The sequence below is a fragment of the Phalaenopsis equestris genome, unplaced genomic scaffold (genome assembly GCF_001263595.1).
Source record: "Phalaenopsis equestris unplaced genomic scaffold, ASM126359v1 Scaffold000021, whole genome shotgun sequence".
NCBI lineage: Eukaryota > Viridiplantae > Streptophyta > Magnoliopsida > Asparagales > Orchidaceae > Phalaenopsis > Phalaenopsis equestris.
The window spans coordinates 119,087-141,397 of NW_018164463.1; the positions used below are offsets into that span (position 1 = coordinate 119,087).

The 22,311-nt window shown below is 36.3% G+C and overlaps 1 protein-coding gene across 3 annotated transcripts in view; it reads left to right on the top strand.

Annotated features, from left to right (window-relative positions):
* The window catches only part of LOC110018386 (G-protein coupled receptor 1), a 50,104-nt gene that overhangs the window by 1,303 nt on the left and 26,490 nt on the right, over positions 1-22,311 (top strand). For all 3 annotated transcript variants that reach the window (XM_020715685.1, XM_020715684.1, XM_020715683.1), the window contains exons 2-4: positions 7,336-7,367; positions 15,881-16,050; positions 18,306-18,400. In XM_020715685.1, coding sequence (XP_020571344.1) covers positions 7,336-7,367; positions 15,881-16,050; positions 18,306-18,400 — 297 coding nt within the window. The remainder of the gene's footprint in view (positions 1-7,335; positions 7,368-15,880; positions 16,051-18,305; positions 18,401-22,311) is intronic.

Below are 22,311 nucleotides of genomic sequence, written 5' to 3' on the forward strand. Positions count from 1 at the left end.
GGGGGGGGGTGGGTGGGGAGGCAAACTGCCCCCTCAACCGAACGTGGAAGGGACTATGGTAATGGAAGACAAAATGATATTTTAGGAGGAACAAAATTGATATTTCAAGAGAGGCAAAGAACCAAATTGCCCTTCCATTTAAGTAAAATCTTAATTTGTGGAGGGCAATTGCCCCCTAGCCCTTCTTGGGTCCCACCCTGTTGCCGAAGGTTTGCATCCGAAAAGTTAAAAGACAAAGACGTCAAACATCATTTCATTAGTTCAGATCGTGTGCTGATTGAAGGAAAGTTTATCCGAACAAAGAAAACATTATGCACCTGATCTGAGAGACGATTGTATATCATCAACTCCCTCTACTAAATTTTGGGATATCTCATAGAGAAAACCAATGATTGCTCCCCAGAACACCTTGACAACCTTCTATGAAGATTTGTCCAAAGGAAAGTTGCCCGCCAGATTACGGTGAGGCATCCTTTGCCTAGCGGTCTAAGTTTGTCCTGAGGTCAAGAATGTCTCTAGGGTGGGTTCATTCAAGAAGGTTACCTAATGACCTTCCAGCCGATCAATGAACTCTCAATCGCCCAGGCGACTAAGAGCCGATCGAAAATGTTAGCATCAGCAAATCATTATTATCCAGCTTCAAACCGTTATGAATAGGGGCATAAACAAGCTGAGCCTAAGACTTTTTTATGTTCAACTCATTAATTTTTTTTTGTTTGTATTCGACTCGTTTATATATCAAGCTCAAAAAATCTATTAGTGCTCGACTTGTTTTCTTAACGAACGAATATAACATGAGTTATTTACTGAGTTGAACACGAGTTGTTCACGACGACTAGTTTTTTTGACAGCCTTAGTCATGAATGTGAAACAGTGCTAGCAGCAGTTACGAATATCAAAGGATCCCATAATCAGTTATAAATAGGTAAAGATGTAATGATACATTAATCACTTGTAATGTTCCTATTTAAACATGAAAAATATGTAACATGCTTGACACTCCCTATAATTTATAAATAGGTTGGGTTTTTCTCCAAGAATGGATTATTAAATCTGTTCAAAAAAACTTATGCTTTAGTGCACTTTGCTTATAATTTTTTTGCCTCTACTCCACTCATATGTTCAACGCTCTCTCCCTTGAGTGTGATAAATAAGATATTTTAGGATTTAAAATTTTAAAAGGTGCGGTGAGCTTGCAGTCGTACTGTCGATAAGAAGAGGAGCGCGTCATAGAGAAAGTCTCAGTTGAGGGAAACTTCTAAAATGGATTTTGTCTGAGAATTCTTGCAACAACAAATTCAGGAACTACAAGATCGAATAGTGGGATAGTTGGCAGCAATGACTCGTGTTGTTCTTGAAGGGAGAGCACATGCTCTTCTAGAACCAAATTCTCACGCACCTAAGCCCCAAGGCCATCAAACGGCTCAGGGAGCCGAATGAGTTGAAGAATCCCATTACCAAGACAGTGATGGGCCCATGTTGAGAAACAAATCACAAACACGATGAATGAAAGTTTACCGCCGACTGGAGAATGCATTCTTCCGACAGATTGCTGATGCATAATCCCTGAGAAGTTCAATGTTCCATCTTTAGTGCCCTAGAAGGGCCAAAGCAATCTGATTGGTCACATTGCATTCTTAAGTCGGCTATATGCATTCTTAAAGTTTGTGACACATTGAAGTTGTCACGACTCGATCTAGGACTTTGAAATTAACGAAGACGGAAATGAATGGTCGGACTGCAGAAATATGTTTTCTACTAATCTATTTCTATCATAAGAAATTTAATATTCAAACAATACGTGAAAGAGTCACTAAAGAACACAAGTAAAATTAACAAGTAGAAATATGTAATTTTCCGTTTGTTATTCTCGTCTTCTATGCATATTTGATACTCTTCTATTCATCTTATTTAAATTCATAAAACCTAGAAATAAAATTAAAATAATATAATGAGTTATCTAAACATAACTTATGAGCAATCACACTTCTAAATAATAGTAATTCAAGGAGAAAATGCAATACGCATGCTGATCATTCATATCTCTATAAAAAATCTTTTAATATACTAAACTTTCATATTTTTATAAGAAATCTTATTTATACCAATACATATATAAATGACATTTTTTTAAAATGAACATATATTAATATTCTATATGCGTTTATCTTAATTTTACTTTTGTTTTATACACTTTACATATATTTCTGTCTCTGTGAGGATCATTATTAACAAAACCTTATTCACCCTTAGCCGATATTGTCCCGTTGACTCTCATCGGCACAACGGTTAACAATCTATAGATCGCAATTGTCTAGGGTGGAAAGACCTGTAACTGCTCCTAGCCGATATTATCCTATCAACATAACAGTTAGCAATTTAAACATCACAATTATCTAGAGAGGTAAGCTTTGATCTACTTGGCTCTGGCCGATATTATTCCGTCGGCATAGTAGTTAATGATCTATCCATTAAATATATCTGAGGTGGTAGAAAAACGTTACATGCGTTGGTACACTGACGTTCACTGTCTGTAGCATTAGAGGATGTAATACTTCTCTAAACATGCACATACAAACATTCATATATAAGCTATTTCAATCTTTATAACATACATTATTATGAAATATCTTTATTCGTCTACTAATCCGCATCTTTATCTGCTATGCAACTATTAATCATCATATCACATATATTTATATCTCATGCATATCTCTTAATTATATCACACATTATTTTCCATCATGTTTATCATGCGTATCTATTCTATCATGTCTATCATGTAGACATGTATATAATAAATCTCATGCATCTCATACATATCTTACATGCATTTCTGTCATGTCTAATCATACATATCTTTCACATATATTTATCATGTCCGAAGCAATATGAAAAATCTAATTAAACTAGAGCATATATGAAGTCAAACATATCTTTTGAAATAAAGAAAATTACTGAATTTTTGAAATATTATTACTCACCTCGATTCCCACACGAGATTCTTGATCTTTGGTAGTTGACAGGAAATTGCAGTAATTTTTATGTTAATTTTAATAATCTATAAAATATAAATTTTAAACTTTAAGATTCAAGTGATTTCCGTAAATTAAATTATTCTTCTTAAATTAGCATGAAATTATTTTTCCTGAAATTTACGGAACCATCCTACGGCGATCTTCTATACGCTTGCTTCGAACGTACTGCCTCAGGTAAACAATTTGGAATCTATAAATATCTAAGGATTTTTAACTTTTTAGCTCATAAAGTAATTAAACCCAAAAGAAGTAAGTTTCTTACCTCAAATAAGCTTCTCGACACAAGTCCACCCTTCCGAAGTTGCCAAATATTCTTCCTTTTTCTTCCTATCTTCTCAATCTCCTCTTTTTCTTTGCTAATATCGTGCTAAACAAAAACTTTGAAACCACTTACAACACTTTCAACACAAATTTGGCATCTCCGACAGTTAACGAAAACAAACAATACTTAAAAAACGATGCAAATCACAAATTGGAAGCATGAGGAAGGAAATGAAAGTCACATAAATCGTTAAAATCAGTTTCGTACCTTAAGATTTTGCCCCAGAGTCAAAATCATGAGTTGTGACTCCCTTGCCTTCAACTCACCCCTTTTCTTTTGCGGCTGCTACAGTGGCTCAAGCAGAAGCCTTGCAGGAACTCACAGGATCCCTTATGCCGAGAGAAAATCAGAAAGGGAGGGAGGGACGTGCGATAGAATCAGGTGCTAGAAGAGGGAATTCGAGAGGGAAGGAATTTCAAAGGCTCTAGATGGACCCCAAGACACATAAATCGAATGATAAGTCGATTGGGTACAGTCATCAGAATTGGGGAGGAGTTAATTAAGGTTTAATTAATTTAATTAAATTTATAACTTTTGATTTCTATATTTTTCAATCTATTCATAATTTATATATAATATTTTATATTGAATTGATCGATTTTACCCATATAATTTTATAAAATTAATTTGGTTGAAATATGAGAATTTGAAATATTTACTCGATTTTTCAAAATGGATTATTACACAAGTGTTAACTGTCTTACACCACACTGAGAGATTCAACACTTAGATGGTTCATAGTGAAGTTCACTATGGCCCAAAAACCTACACAAGGACTTAAAAGCTCTATGATACGTCAAACATGGGTCGAATGAGAGCCTTCGGGCATATAACACACTATTCCAGAAGGAGATGCTGGAAGTATGAAACCTTAAACCTGCCATAGCAAAGGTTGCCCTGGTCCCAAATTAAATACTTTCCGGGTTTACGTAAACCCGATACTTTTTCCTAGCTTCTGTAGTTGGCCAATGATCATATTGCAGCGGAGGAATATGTCAACCCGCTTGTTTTAAAAGGCGAATAGTTCGATCGCCGCTCGAACAAAAAAGGCTCTCGAGATGACAAGTGGAGAGAGAAGGATGACTCTCACCTAAAATGGGAGTGAGTTTGTGGTCGTCTCGTGGTGACAGTGAGGTCAATTGCAATTCACGAAGACAGAGTCGATCAAATGATTGATCGATGGTAACCAAGGAACATTAAAGCCTGCTCAACTGAGGTTTTTAATGGCAAAGTTGATGAAAGCTATTCAAGCTAAGGAGTACTTCAAGAAGGTTCTACCGATGAGAACTGAAGCTTTTCTCCATAACACCAACAAATTCTGCAAGTATCATATGAACTATGGTCACGACATGGAGGAGTGCATACACCTCCGAAGCTTTCTTGAAGAACTGATTTGGGCTGGAAAGCTCAAGGAGGTTGTGACCCTGGAGCACTAACCCAGCGATAGGGGAAAGCACCTGCAAAAGATGACTCAGATGAACCTGCTCGAGTAACTGCTATCTACATTGTTAGGATAGTGCCGACTATGTTTGGGGGACTCGGTCAGAAGAGCCGACTGTAAGAGGCTCCGATCAGGGGAATGCTATGTTGTTGCTTCCACCTCAAAGCGGAGGCCCACTCCCCCAATCCCCCAATCATCTTTACCGATGCAGGTTTGCCCCCGTAAGGAATCCTTACAATGAAGCTATAATTGTTATGGCAATGATCAATAACTACGAGAAAAGTTCTTGGGATATCTTTTGATGCCCGAAGGAATAAAGGCTAATCCAGAGAAGGTAAGAATGCTCTTGAACATGCCTTCTCCTCAGAATGCTATAAAAATACAATGCTAATCGACCAAATAGCAGCTCTCATTTGGTTCATTTCCAAGTCGGGCGACAAATGTGCAGCTTCCTTCAAAATACTGAAGAAGGCTAAAAAATTTGAATGGCCGATCAATTTTGAGCAAACATTTTAATGCCTAAAGTAATCGTTGGCCTCGCCTTCATTGCTACAAAGTTTGAAATCGAAGGAAGAACTCTCTCTATATTTGGGAGTTGGCCCGGAAGCTATCAGTTCGGGAGGAGCTGGGAAATCAATTTGCCATCTACTACACAAGTCGAGTTCTCAGAGGTGCTGAAGTCAGGTATCCTATTATGGAAAAAACTAACATTTGTTTTAATTATCTCTGCTCGTAGGTATTTATGAATGCACCTAATTAGGGTCATCACTGACCATCAACTCAAATCTGTGGTCCATCTGAAACATTTCGATTTGCTCTTAAAGTGGGCTATGGAACTCAATGAGTATGACATCACTTACATTCCTCGAACTTTGATTAAAGCTCAAGTTGTGGCTGATTTCCTAGCAGACTTCTCCGAACAAGTCGAATCAAATGAAGAGACTGGAGTTGGCGACCAAACCTGGACTTTGCACATTAATGGAGCCTCGAGCTAGACGAGCCCAGGAATCAGACTGACGCTAAGCAGTCTGACTGAAGAACGTCTCCATCACTATGTCGCGCTTGAGTTTGAAGTCACAAATAATCAGGTGAAATATGAAGCACTAATAGCAGGACTACGCTTAGCTCTTGAAATAGGCATCCATCATCTGCTAGTTAAGTTAGATTCTCAATTGATGATAAAATAAGTTAACAGAGAATTTGAATCCAGAGACGAGATGATGATCAAATACTTGAACAAGGTAAAAACAGAGATAGGAAAGTTTGCGTACTTCAGAATCGAGCACGTCTGACGAGAGGACAACCATGTAGTTGATCTTCTGTCAAAGAACATTTGTTTTTGAGAAAGGATGCCCTTAAGTTTTTTTCGTTCGACTATTAAAGAGTTTGAAATCATGGAAGTGGAAATTGAAAATGCAAAGAGTTGGATGAATCCCTACATCCAATAACTAAGAATATTTGTTTACTTTCTGAAACACTTTATTCCACTTGTGATAAATGATGATTATTTATCATAGTAGGCTTTTGATATTGATTGGAGTATTTAGAATGTCAATATCTTAGTTGATAAGAGATTTCGTATTATTTATCCTTAGGGGCATAAATAAGAAGAAAAATCTATTGATACTCATTTTTCTTCATTGTACTTTAAGATAGGATGGTGTAATTTTGTTTTGCTTTGGCATTTCGTAGTAAATATCTTTGTTGTAATCATATCATTATCTAGTTAATATGTTTTCTAATAAAAGAATATAAATCCGTGGCTCACTTAATCTTAATTTTATTCTTTTTTGTGTTACAATTTTGCATTATGTGCAATGAAATTAACTTCGATTAATAAAAGAGTTTTAATATATAATGTAGAGAGCTGTTTTTTAATATTATTTTTCATATTTATGCCTCTAATATGATACATAATTTTTACATTGCTTATGATATGTACAAGTTGACATAAGATTATCGAATAAAAAATCAAATAAGGTATTATGCTATCATTAAATAAGGAATTTATTCACGAATTATTTGAATAATAAACGAAAATGTTCCCAAACATAAATGAATAAGCTTATCATTGTTCAAGCTTGTTCATTTTTATGTCCAGCTTTTAAACTTAATTTTGTTTTGGCTTTTTCAATTATGTAAATAAATAAATAGAAATGAGCCTCTTATGAGTGAGAATATTGAGCTGTTTATCAGGTGCATGTTTACTCACAGCCCTATACTGAGAAATAGAAATAGATTAATAGGAAAATCTCATACGTGAGATTTAGCCACGTATCTTAGAGTGCATATCCTGCCCAAGAATTTTAATGAAATATGCATGTTATATAAAAGCTTTATGTGAAAGTATGTTATTTATGCATGAAAGAGTTATTAACTTCAAGTGTTTATTTCATAAACTTTGCTATTAATTTAATATCTTGTTTTCTTTATTTGTTTTGTTTAGTGGTTAGTTTGATATTTCTCCCGTATATGAAATTTTAGGCATGCTTAAAGAGTTGACGGGGTTCTAATATGTTCTATTGATGTTTCAGGATATGCTCTGCAGCTTCTTCAGCTTAGTGGGGTATGTCCTTGGTTGCATTTTTGAAATAGAAAAGTTACTTGCCAACTTGTCTTGTTTTTTATCTTACTTTTTTTATCTGGCTTTCATTGCTTCTTTCTTTTGTTAGGAATTAGTAAATGTAAACGTTCATTTACTTTGTTCCAGTTATACTGCCTGAACAGCAGGTGGTCATACTTCATTGTTACTATAGTCTTGCAAATGTGATTGATGATAGTTGTGGAACTAACTACAACTAATCAGTAAAGAAAGTAGGATTATTTGAATAACTAGATGATCAATTCACTCAACTGATCTCTTATTTCTCATGTATTGACTTCAGGATTTCTAATCATGACATTCTCTAAGCACAGCAAATGCTGCTGTTTGGCTTCAAGCGCTTAAAAAAAAAACTCTGCTAAATCGATAAAATGTATAACATCTAAGTAGTTAAATGCCATCTATCTTGTGATCGATTTTTTTTTGATGTGTTGTATTAGATTTAACGACAATCAAATCTCTAACCGTTATTACTTATTATTTTTTTCCTATTAGCTTTTATTCCCTCATTATGTATTTCCTTTTGACTTTATTTTATTTTTTTTTATTTGGTTTATTTTGTTTTATTTTTTTTCCTTTGTTGTGTCTATTACATTTGGATTTAAATACTCCTCATTCTTTCAATAAAATTAAGCTGCTCTATTCCAATTGTCAACATAATATCAGAGCCTAATCCTAGATTCGACAGCCCCTACCTTCTCTGCTGGTTCCAGCAGCTGCCACCTAGCCGCTGGCCTCCTCCGCCTGTTCCAATAGCCGGTGATTCCCCTTGCTACAAGTGCATCCATCTGCTTGTTCCAACTTCCGTTTTCGTTGGTTCTGCAGACGTCGGGTCTACTGAAAGAAGCAACAGCCGCATGTTCCGTCTGTTTTTAGTTCCAGCCCTAAGTTACTCTTTTCCGTCTGTTTTTAGTTGCAGGTTTTGTATGGCTCTACAGGCATCTGTTTCCAGCAGCAATTGATCCAACCTCCAACACCGAATCACCTTTAGATTTGTTTCCAACAACAGTCTGGTTCTACAGGCATCTGTTTCTAGAACCAGCCGATGCAACTTTCTGAAGTTCCCTGCAAATGTCCAAATTCTTGTAGTTGTATCCATATGTCGTGACTCTACTGGAATTCATCTATGGCTCAGAACCACAACATCTCCTTTGACTTTGTTGGAATTATGGAGGATTCCTCCAACATTGAATCATCCTCAAAACGTGTTCTTGATTCCATGGGAGGATCGACTCCAACCTCCACTCTCTTGGAGATCGGAGGACCGTAAACTAACATGAGTTTCTTGATCACTACTCATAAACTGAACAACAATAACTTTCTCTAATGGTCCCAAGTGCAGTCCTTATGCATCAAAGGACGTGTAAAGTTTGGTCACCTCACAGGAATGTTGCGTGAGCTTCCAAAGACTGACTCGACATATGGAGCTTGGGAAGTGGAGACTTCATGGTCATGTCCTGGCTGATCAACTTCATAGGGACGTCGATTGGTAGTTCATATATGTTTCTCCCTTCTGTTAGTGTTCTCTAAACAGTTGTCTGCGATACCTACTCAGATGTAGGAAATTTCGATCAACTCTATGAAGTATCTAAGAAAATCTGGGAAGCAAAACAGCGGTCAAGGACCGTGACCTAGTCTAATAATGACCTTGTTGTACTATGTATGCAATGCAACCTATACTATAACTACACTTGGGATTCTTCGGCAGACCTGTCCCTTTTCTAGAAGATTGTAGAAAAGGATTGTATGTTCTAATTTTTGGCTGGCCTTAACAATGAGCTTGATGAAGTTCAAGGCCATATTGTTAGTCACGATCCTCTTCCTTCCCTCACACCTCTTTTATCGTGATCTGTCGAGAAGAAAGCTGGAGACTCGTCTTGCTCGTCACCTTTTTTCCTTCAGCCGAATCGTCGACCTTGATCTCAAATAGTGATCAACTCTGATTCATGCCACCTCGAACTAGTCACCCTATTTGTGATTACTATCATAAACCCAACCACACTCGGGACAAGTGTTGGAATATTTACAATAAGTTGGCTTCCGTTTGGAATCTTACTACCCAAAACATCCCGGAATCCTCCGAATCACTGAAAATTCAAATGGAGCAATTGATCAAGCTTCTTGGGGTTCGTCGACCTCCCACGTCCTTCAAGGTACTCTTCCTATGGCTCTTATAGTTTATTCCTCCTCTAGTCCGTGGATTATTGATTCAGGAGCCATGGATCACATGATTAGATGCTCACAAGCTTTCTCAACTTATTATTCTTGCTTTCGAAAAGATACAATCAGAATTGTTGATTGTTCATGTAGTTCCATTACTGGTAAATGGTCGATTATACTAACAATTGATCTAACTTTGGAGTCCGTTTTACATGTTTTGCAGTTGCAATGTAACTTGTTATTTGTCAGCAAGCTGACGAATGATGTTAATTATGTTGTTAATTTCTCTTATTGTGGTTGTGTTTTTCAGGATCGTCGTTCGAGGAGGATGATAATAACTGCTAAGAGGGTAATCAAACTCTACTACTTCAAAGAAAAGAGCTCAGAAAGTGCGGACACACCTCTCAAAAGTTGTAGCTCACCTCAAGTCATTGAATGTCCTATTATGTTATTGCATTGTAGTTTAGGTCATCCTAGTTTTCAATATTTAAAAAATTTGTATCGTTTGATGTTTTCTATTACCACTCTACACACTCCAGCTCATTTCTCTCTCATTCGTAGTGACTTATTGAAACGTTCTCGTGCTCGTAGCTGCACCATTAAAAGATCGCTCCTGAATTTAATTGATGACCATTCTCAAATGACCCGGGTCTACATTTTAAATGACAAGTTGGAAGTTGTTACTTTCCAAAACTTCTACACCTTCGTTTTAACCCAATTTAAAACTCCTATTTATGTTCTTTGAACTGACGATGATTGTGAGTTTTTTTAACTCTATTTTAGGTGAATTCTTGGTGGTAAGAGTATTCTCTACCAGCTCATGTACATACACTCAACAAAATTGGATGATCGAGAGGAAAAACTGTCACTTATTCGACGTTGCTTGTTCCATTTTGTCCATTTTGTTTCAATCCAATGTCTTGAAATATTTTTGGAACGATGTCATTCTTATTGCCACTTATCTCATAAATAAAGTCCTTTCTTAAATTCATAAGTTTTGAACCCCCTTAGCTGCTTGATGTCATGCTTCTCTGCCAGTCGGTTCTTATCCACATTAGACCCCAAGATTTTTTGGTACACTACTCTTGTTCGGAGTACTGTCCCCAATCAGAGTAAATTTGATTCCAGATCCATAAAATGTATTTTCCTTGGGTACTCTGCTATTCAAATAGGGTATCAGTGTATTGATCCTATCACTAACAAAATCTATGTGAGTGCTGATGTCTCATTTTTTGAAAGTATTCCCTATTTTCCTAGCTCTGCCTTAAGTGAAGAGCATGTGGTCTTACATTATCCCTTATTCTATTTTTATGGATGTTCCCCCTATTATTCCTGCCACTGAAGATTCCCCTGTTTCAGTGAGTGCACCATTTCCTCCTCCCACTATTCGTGTCTACACTCTTTCTTTCTTCATTGCTGTTTGGTTAACCATGATATCATTTGGTATCAGAGCTAGCTTAATCCTAGTCCTATCATAGGGTTAGCTAAATCCATCAAAACCTAACCCATTCATTTCACATCAACCCATTCCTTTATTGAATTTTCAAATTGATCACCCAAAATATTTTCTTTATCACTCATATCACTCCATACACATTTCTTTTACATACCCCAAATCTAAACTCTAGTCATGCCACCAAGAAGACAATAGTTGGAAATCTGTTCGAGGACAAAATGTTGCTAATGAAAAATCCAAAAAAAGGTTTCCATGAACTTTTTAGGGAGGTTGTACAATGGAAAATACTCGAACTACAACAAAGGCTCGCCGCCTTCTAGAGGAGATGATCGGGAGGGGTCACATATAGCCAAAATGGTGTTCGCTAGAATACAGTGAATCCCATCCACCAGACAAATTCCATATATGAAGAATCACTACCCTGAAGTTTTGACATTAAATATCTTAAAAGCCACGATCTTGAAGTAATTATGGATTTGTCATATTTTGATGGCCGCTTGGATTCGGATGAGGCCATCAAGTGGCTCTGGATAGTGGAAAGTGTATTTGAGAACCAAGATGTTCCATAGGAGGGAATGGTAAAACTAGCCGTCAACAAGTTATGGAATAGTGTATCTCGATGGTGGGAGAACTTGAAGATTCTTTGACAACGAAAAGTGAATAGTAAAATTACTATCCGACCCCAGATGAATCGAAAATGTAACGTCAATACCTATCAGTTCATTATAGATATTACATGTTTTTGGGGCAACATCACCAAATAACTATCACATCTAACAGACAGAGTTCAATCCAAGGATTGAGTAGTAAGAGTACAACCTACGAAACATCCACGACGACCGCGTCTGAGGAGACACTAGTTCGGAGTAGAGAACAGGTGGAACCAATTCTATAGTAACTAAAATTAAACAAATAAATAAATCAATATAATAATTATATTAATAATAATAAATTGAGAAGACACTAAGAATAAGTTTCCCTTCAGTTACAACTATCAGTTATAATATTAATATTAATCAATAGTTACCCTCATTCTAATCAATGAGAGACAAACAATAGAAGAAGGAAGAGAAGAAGATGAGAAAGAAAAAGAGAAGGAAGTAACCGCTTGCTGCATAAGAGACAACATTAAGCCCTAGCCCATCGGTCGAGGAGGAAGGAAGGTGGTTATGCGGCTTCACTGCTTTGTTCAGGCATGTCTAACCCTAACCGAAAGAAGCAGCGATGTTCTGCTCGCGTGTAGAGGAAGGAGGAAGCAACATTGTTTTGCGTGTGCAGTGTCGGATTGAGACTTGGCCGAAGGCAGAGGAGAAAGGAGGTATGCGGCTCTATCGAAAGGAGAAAAGAAGCCGTAGCCATAAGCTTTGCATGCGTTGCCCTAGGTTGAGCCGAGACCGAAAGAGAGGAAGGAGTTGACATGGAGGAAGTAAGGCTCTGTTGAGAGGAGAAATAATATCTCACGCTGCTCTGTTTGGTCACACCAAGATCGAAGGAGTGGAGGAAGGAGATCTAAAGCTCATGCTTGCGTTAGGGCAATCCGATTGACCGAAGTTAAAAATATGAGTATGTGTTTTTAGAAAGTTTATTTGAATCAAGAAAGGAAGGCTTGATAAATTCTTGGGATTTAAGAAAGAGTTGAATCAAGACATTCAAAGAAGGATAAGGTAAAATTTTATAAATTTTATGCGTTAATTATAGAAATTGGTTTAAATTAAAGATGGTGTTAAATTCATATCAACAATTTTATGAATTAATATTAGTGATTTTAATTTATCAAATAGTTGAATTAAAAGGACGATAGAGAAGTCAAAATGTTAGGTGAAGTGAAGTGAAGGAATAAATATTTCGAAGGACTTTTAAAGCAAGTGAGTTATCATTTTATTTTATGCATTAAATTATGTTTTATTAAATGAATAATTACTTTATTAAATGGTTTAAAACAAATATTTCATTTATGCCTTGTAGTTTGAAAGTTTGAAATGTGTATCAGAAATGGGAGAAAGTAACATAAATATGGATATAGATTTTAAAAGATTTTAAATTTGAAATGATATGTAACGACTTAAGTCACTCTGGATTGTCCTCATATTGTACTAACAGTGGATGCGATATATTTGTGCACAATAAAAAAAATAGTAAAGGTGTACTTTCAGGTGCAAAATTTGAGTATACCTACGGATACAATTTTAAGAATACATTCGGGTATGATGATAATCCTATTATGACTCTTAAAAATGTTAAACAAGGTAAAAACTTAAATTGAAACGAGAAATGAAAAAATATAAAGTGTAAGTTTACACTTTTATTCTTACATAGCATTTGCATATCAATTTAATATATATTAAGATTATAATTGTTCACTAAATCAAACTTACTGTTAAAATTAATGGTTTCTTTGAGGAAAAGAAAAGTTGTAGGTTAATATGACTAGCATGAGGGATTTAGTTTATAGGAGTATCACTGCTGCTAGATATTATGATTTTTATTTTTGCAATATTTTTTTTTGACAATGATATAATTTTGCGTGGATTTAGATATTCTTACTTGCATATTATTCTATTATTGTTGGATGATTTAAATATTCTTATTTGTATTTATGGATTTCTTAGTGACTCTTTATTATATTGGAAGATTTAAATATGAGGACAGTAAATTAAATGTTATTATTATCCGGCTGCAGTCTTGACTTACTTTAATTTGAGTTATCAAGCTGGGTCATGACGAATCTGCATTCTTAAATCCGTCCCAACCAAGAAATGTTTCAAGTGCCACGAATTTTGGCATGCAGAATCAACTTGCCAACCAGAAAAATGATATCTTTTATTAATTGGGGAGCAGTTGAAAAAATGGACAATGATATAGTAGGCACTGAAGGAGGGGACACAAAGGAGTACCAAATTTCAACTTATGAGAGAAAAAACACATAGCTCAAGCTCAACCCGTGATAGAGACTCCAACAGAACTAACATTGGTGGTCCAAGACAGTCCCAAGTACAAGGCACCGACTCCAAACGCATGACAACCCTAGATAAGAGAATTTCAGACTTTTTCTAATTTATAGTCTACTTCCTCAATTTTCCCTACTGAGGGAAGTCCAACGTATCGGAGCTGAAACCCTTTTGTGACACTTATAGAAAACTATGTGGAGTCATTTGAGTATTAAAATAGTTCAGCAGTATACCCACCAACAGTTGATCAGACAGAATGGATGAATCTCAATGTTGGAAAGTCCTTTGGATCTTTGGGGACAATAACATCCTACAATGGGACTCGAGTCCTTTCAGAGAAGAAGAAGAGGCCTCTCATTAGCGTTTACACTTTAGTGTGGTCTACCCTAACATAATTTTCATCTCAAAGCTAATTCCTCCTTACATATAGACTCAGACGAGTATGGGGAGTGGAAGAAGCAATTACAAATCTAGTGGCCTGAAAGTTACTTTGGGAGAATCTACGTCTATATGTAGTACCAACTTAGGTTGTGTCAAAAGAGGATGGATACATATTATATTAGGATGCACTTTGGAATAAAAACACTTGCAGGATTGGCTTACTGGGCAATTATAGTAGTTCCACTCTTTTTAATGTGGTCGACCTGATGTCATACTATGAGGAGACAGAAGCTTCGACGGATGAGGTTGAAGATCCCATAATCCGGGGAGATTGGAGCGGGCATTTATTTCCCCGTGAGACTATGACAAGCGCGGTTTGGACTGTTAGGTCCAAATGATTCGATGGTGAACCGACCCTCTTGTTTACTTGGGGTTGTTGCCCACCCTACAGGGGACACTCCATAGTTGCCCTAATATTATATATTTTGTTTCTTCGTGTTTTAGGTTAATTTTTGTGTATTCTTGTTTGGGATAGCCACTGGTGTCTCTTTTTTTCCTTCGAGGTATTTATCCAAGGATCTGGGTGGTGCTCCAGATGTATCTCGCTCATGAGGTGGTGATTATCTTCTTTATCCCCTTTCGCATCCTCCCCTCCCGGCTACCCTTCATTGTGGAAGTGCCCCCGAACAGCAGCCCGTTGCTGTTTTCACCGCATTTCTCAAATTCTAGCCGGCTGTCCTTCCTTTCACCACCCCAAACAGGCATCCTCTTGTTGTCCCGCAGTCCCCCCGCATCACTCATCGCTAACTCCGTCATTTCTTCTCGCTGCCGTCGCCCAAAACAGCCACTATGCGCTGTTTTCCTTGCTGTCCAACCTTCATTCTCACTGCCACTGCTCAGAACAGCAACCAAACTTGTTACCGCAGCTCCACAGATTTCCCTCGCTGCTACCAATACCCCTTTGCTTTCGCCACACTTTCCTGCTGCTACCTCTCTAGGGGTCCAAACCCTCGCCAATCACCACCACCATTTCGAGATCCACCCTAATTTGAGTTTGTATTGCCATTTGTTGCAATTTATGATTTCTTGTATCTTTGGTAGTAAGTTCCTATTTGAATTCCTTAATAATATTTATTTTCTTATTGTTGTTTGGTTAACTCTGATAGTACTATAATAATCATACGCAACTGCGAAAAAATGTATGGTGAAGCTCTGATCACTATCATGGTTGAATTTTTTTTTTATTATTATAATATCATCATTAAAGCAGCAAACTGGAGCATCCAGCCTGATTATTTTGTTACTGGGCTGTACCTTTTTTGGGCAATTTAAGAAAAGCTTGAATATGATATGGCATCTTTCTCATGGCCTTTTTCAATTTTTGTTTCAGTTTGTATAATTTGATTTATTCTTATCTTTCGAACTGAAAATATAATCTAAAGTTTTTGTTTGGATGTATAAAAACCAAGTTGTTCCTTCTGACCGTGAGCTAATGCATCCGTACTGTTCATATTTAATAATTTATCTTTCAGGGAACCATCAAATGGATTATTTTGCTATGCTCAGGACTATAGTGCACATTTCTTTTGCATAGCATCCTTTCTGTGGACTACAACAATTGCGTTCACACTTCATCGTACTGTTGTCAAACACAAAACTGACGTTGAAGATTTTGGATCAATTTTTCATCTGTATGTGTGGGGTATGCTAACTACTTTCCTTTGTTTTCTTCTTTCAATGCATGAATAGTTTTTAAGATAATTTCTCTGTTTTCTATCTCTTGTTAATATGTTCTATTGAAGAACATCAATGTAATGCATATGGGTGAAACCAAATTTTGGTTGAGCGAGCTGGCCTTACATGTATGCGTTACTACTTATATGCATGCTTGTATGAACGCATATAAGATATGTGCATGTACGAGTCAATTTAAAAGTTAAATTGAACTAATTTTGAGCCATCCATCTTCAAGTTGAAGCAAATTGATTTTGTTTCTTAGCCAATTAAAATTTCAGTGATTATCTAGTGATTTTGTTAGTGGAAAACATAACTGTCAGCTCTAATAGTGTTTTATCATATGTTTGGGAGTTTATTAGGTATTATTTAATGTTATCTTTTATGTCTAATTGATTAAAAGACATGAATAAGGAGATTAATGGTGCGCAAGAGAAACCAAATCATTATGATGGATATCCCCATATTGATGCGAGAGTTCTTAGGGTTTAGGTTTTTATTAATCTAACATGGAATGTAGAAAATAATGCAACAAAGAAGAAAATTCCACATGACTCCAGCTAATCGTACTAATTAATGAAAATAAAATTTAGCATTGGTGTCCACACACAACCTGAATCTCATGCAACAGAAAGATATATAAATAGTGACTAGTTTGACGAAACACTATCTTATTTTTAACCAATAACACGAAAAAAGAATAGAATAATAAGAAAAATGAACTGAAGAAAAAAAAATGAAGTAATTACAAGAAATGAGCCTTACAATTTCATAAGAAGATGGGCTTTCATGAAATTTCTAAGTCATGCATTTGATCGAGGAGCTGATTCCTGAAAGTAGAAAACATTTTCATGTTAGAATCCTAATTTTACTTATGATTCAATAGTTTTCTCAAGTGCCTCAGGCTGCCCTTATTTGTAATTTTAAAATTAATGCTGAAAGCAACCACTAAAGGACAACATACGAACTTCAATAGAATGAGAAATTTTTGGAAGGAGCCTTAGCAGAATATCATTATCAGATAGAAAACTCACAAGATAGCTAAAATTCTATCTAAAAGCCTCTAGGACGTTCAAGGAAAGCTACCAATATAAGGAATTATAAAGAGTTCGCAAGAAGTCATCGACAGAAAAACCCATAAGGAAGCCAATTTTGCTGAAGGCCTGGGAGAAAGGATTCGTAGAAATAGCTGCACTTTTCTGTTGAAATTAACAAAAGGAAGTTAAATGCAGTTGTGATGATAAATTTATGAACTTTAGTTGAAATAAAAAAAAGGAATGGTACATATCAACACACACCGTTGAAATTTTATGTGACAAGAAATTTAGGGTGTAGTAAATATATTGAAATTCAATCACAACAGACAAATAATAACGCAATATGACTTGTGAAGGTGGAGGGGAAGAAAAAGAAGAGGGAAAGATGTTGCTGGAATGATAGACCTCGAATTTGTATAACTGAGGCGAGCTTGCCCAAATATTAAGTCTCACACTTGATTAGCAAGCTGAATCTCAGAAGGAAAATGATGATTTACGTACCTAAAGGATTTTGTTTTTCAATATCTATTTGTTTGCGTGCTCTGATTTCCTATTTATAACCAAAAAAAGTAATAATAATAATAAATTTCATAATGCAACTCCCTGAAGAAGGAATCAACTTTAGCAACTTAGAATTCCCACAAGGGCCAAAACAATTGATGCGCTTGTTGCTATATGTCTAGGAAGCCATGGGACAAATTGCATAAACCATCGTTTTGCTATTGTATTAAAACAAACCTGTGAGGAAACTATGGTAGAGACCACAAGAAAACTCTAAAACTAATCATGGAAGTTGTTTGAATTGCATATGCTACTGTCTGGGAAACCAAATGAAGCCATTGATTAACATGAAATATCAAAAATATATTAAATACAGAAACGAAAAGTCACCTGCAAGAGTTGTAAAATAGGAATAAACGGAGAGGTTGCTAGAGGTGCGGAAATAAGATAGGCGTAGAATCACATCAAAAGCTCAGAAATTGTGGTAAATTTCCCAGCTTAGTACGATAAAATGAGATTTTATTCAAAATGACTTTGGCGATAGTTTTTTCAGAAGTCGAAGCAACTGATTTTCGTTTTGATATCTATTATTTTTTTCAAAATTTTAATTCTTTTTTGTTTGCCTCATATGCCAACATTTTTACCATTTCTCCTGCTCATGCTTTTGACACATGAATTTTGGCAGGAACCTCTTTTGCTATGACTGTCATACGTTCCATAGGCAGTGACTATGGACCGATAGGCGCGTGGTGTTGGACTGGGTCCGGAAAGAAGGAAAAGGCATGTGCTTACTTTTATTGCAAATATATGGCATAGCAACTCATTATTTTTTTCTTAGGATTATATAGTGATTCTGATACTAGATTTAGCCCAAACCACAACGAAAAATAAATGCTTTTATTCGAAATGAATACTTGGTACATGATTGCAATGAAAAAGAAAATGCAACAACCAACACACAACGCTATCACTCAACTTTGGCTGAATTCGAGTTGGAGGGAAGGCTGCCAAGAGGGTATGTGGCTGAGAAAAGAAAGGTGATTGGGGTGATCTGGTGACAAAGGACAACAGATGGAGGGTTGGGAGATAAAGGACAATATGTATGGGGGTTTGCGGACAAGGGGAATATCAGATTGGAGGGGTGGAGGCTAGGAGATAGTGAACTAGGAGAGTTCGGCGACCAGGAAACAACAGGTTGGAAGGGTTGACGACAAGGGAATAGTAGGTGGGGAGATTCAACAGCGGAGGAAGCAGTTGGAGGGGTTGTTGGTAGCACCAGACAATAGAGCGCGGGTTGTACGGAAACGACGACAGCGAGAGGGATGGCTGAAAAGGTTGCGGAAGGATTGTGCAAGGATTAATATCGCTGCAGGATCAAGCTATAGTTGGAGCACCCCTGTCGATCGCTATTTTTTTTTGAAAGGAGATAAGCAATGATTTTTGTAAATATGAAAATAATTTTAATATAAATATGATTTTTGTAAGTAACATTTTAATTTTAAAAATAGACGAGACTAAAATGAGTCTCACATATTAAATAGTTTAGACGGTTGAATGCGATATCACAAGTAATACACTATCCCGAAGGATAAACATACAACTTAACAATAGACTCAATCACATAAACTAAGAAGTTTGTGACATCCGTTTGACCTGCAAAACCTTTTATGTGTGACCGATAAATTCCCTTACCTAATATAAAGATTAAATAAAATTTATTTTACCTGGGTTCAAAGTTCCCTATAGAGTCAAGTCTCTATAGTTAATTATATCTTAAATGATCGGGGCACTTAAAAAAACTCTCGATTAAGATCAGTGATTTTACCTTTCAGATTTCCCTTTCAGATTTCAAAGTTTAGGATTTCAAAGTTTAGGCTTTTAAGATCGGACATGAGAAAATCAATTGAGAATGACTCAAATAGGAACAATTATTTTTAAGGAATCCAAAAAAATAAAGAGTAGAGGATATCACAGATCCAGGGAGAACTCAGTGACCTCCCAACTATCCTATTGTTTGACTTTATATCTTTGAAATGATGTTATTTAATGTTTAATCCTACAATTTATTTTTTAGAATTTAGGACTTAGATTCGCACGATATCTAATCGTGCAAATGACCTAAAAAGATAGAAAGATTTACACCGTACAATACGGTAACCTCAGAATCCTAAAAGTATTAGGACTTATAATTGTACAACAGGGTTATGCAAAAGTCCTAAAGATAAGGTGAGGATTTACGTTGCGCTAAGCAAACTATCTCGAAGTCATATGACTTGTTATTTAAACTAAGGAAAATGCTTAGTTGACGTGAACTTGTTTTGATGTTACAGATCCATCTCGAAGTTGCTCTTCTGTGTGTCCTCGTCTTGTTGCCTACGGTGTTTGCTCCAAGCTCCTCGTTGTAGCACCTTCAGATTTGATGTTAATTTTAAGGGTATATGCAATTATTGTTTAGTCAACGATCTGCTACCGGATACTTCCTATGAAACAAACTACTAACCTCTTATTATGAGGTATAATGTGTAAAAGAAACAGTAGTAGGTATAAGTATAATAACAAAATTTAAGAAATGAGCTAGCATGCCTTGTATCAATAAAAGAACTACCACTTGGAAAAACTCAAGAAAGAGCGACAAATGACCCGTGATGAAAGAAAACTCGAGAAAATTGATAAATGGCTCACGATGGAAATCTCAAATTAAAAACAACAAATGGTAACTCAAGGAAAGTCACCGAAAACACGGGAAGATCCCAGAAAAAGACCACTAGTGCTTTACCAAAATTTCCAATAAAATTTCACGAAAAATCCAAAAAAAGAAAACCGCAAGCACTCAGGTCAGGGCTAGACTCAAATATTATTTATTTGTACTCGAGGGACGCGGAGACTACTATCAGTCACCCGGATGTATAGAGTCCACCAATCAACTAGAAGGGTGTTCTACTAAACCTAACTTAGGAGAGTACTCCTTAGCCCGACACTGGTAATCGACAAGTGGACAACTAAGTTACAATATATTTAAAATTTATATTTTAGCATGCACATGGATTTCAGGCATACAAAAAGAAGTTGTATCAATTTTGTAGTAAAAATATTTTTTATAAATATTGTATTCGTTCTTATCATGTTTTGTTCTTATCAGTTTTGAAAAGTTTTGATTGTCCACGAGTCGATTACGTCATCGGGCGTAGGACCGCCAACAACCTAAGAAGTTACGGGTCCCCCGCTAGTCTTGTGTCGGTGAATGATACTATCATCCTATAGTTCATCAGGTCCCAGGATTGAGTCCTGATGTCGTAGGATGAAATATCATTCCGCTCTACTACCGGCGTGCCTTTGTCATCACTGCCCTAAGCCCCAAAACAAAACCAACCTACTTGCAACTTTGCTTGATGGTTTCATATATAGCAAAAAACTATATATAAATACTTATGTGTCAGACATAAGCACTGAAAACCGAACCAAGAAGTAAGAAAAAAAAAATAAAAATGGGGATGAGAGAGAGGAGGAACTGATCCACCCAAAAGATCGAAAAGACGAAGGGTGAATCAACCCTCAAAATTTGTAACGGAAAGATCTGAAAAGGAGGGCCCAAGATCCTTAAATCAATCCAAGAAAGATATCATTTTCTTAAATTTTATAAATGGATCAACCTAAGAAGGGTATCCCTTCCAAATCTTGTTTTGATCAAATCTTGTTTTGAACAGGTCGAAATGAGCCCGAATCAATGTGACAACTGTATACACGACTCCACCATCATTACATAATCACACACCCAAGCCTGAACTCAAATGTGACATTTATGTTATCCAAAACTTAATGTCAAACTTTCAAAAAAAACTCTTTCGTGAATGACACTTTTATGAGCTTTCAAATCCTTCATGAATTCGATTCATATCAACTTTATGATTTCCCGAAATGAAGTAGTAAGAGTTTTTCATATTTCACAAATCAAATAAAGGAAAATAATCCAGAGTATGCAACTTTCTAAATTTCCAAAGATCATGTCAATATTAAAACCATTCAATTCCAACCTTAATCAAAAGCTTCTCATGTCAAATAAACATGAAATCATCCAGATAAAATCATATAAATGCTCACGGCCAGAGGTAACAGAGGGGACAACCACCAGCCCAACTTATCACATAGAGAACTCACAAGATAAGGCTCACGACTAAGGCAACAAAAAAAAGACACCAAGAGAAGGCACAACCAAAACCACATAACAAGCCCACAAGTAGAGACCAGAAAAAAACACAACCAAACCCTCAATATAAGCTCACGAGTAGGGGCAGCAAGGGAAAGCCACCACATATATTGTTATTATGCTCTTTTGATATACATAAGAGAGTGAATGGACAAGCTCTTGTAAATCATCCGAACTGAAACCATTTTCATCAAATAAGACATGATAGTGAGTTGGTCTGCTTATATCAAACATTCCCACATAGAAGCACATATTGAAATCATAATTTTTTTTGTATGAAAAACTTTATTATCAACGACAATCATAGGAGGAATGTTATCCGGAGAATCTCCAACCAAACCGAGCCCAACAAGAGGGGAAAACAGAATGACATGTTAGGCAAAACGAGCCCAGCAAGAAGGGCAAACAGCGTAACAACTCAGGCAAACCGAGCCCAGCAAGAAGGATAAAACAAAGAGCCGTAAAAGGTAAACCGAGCTCAGCAGGA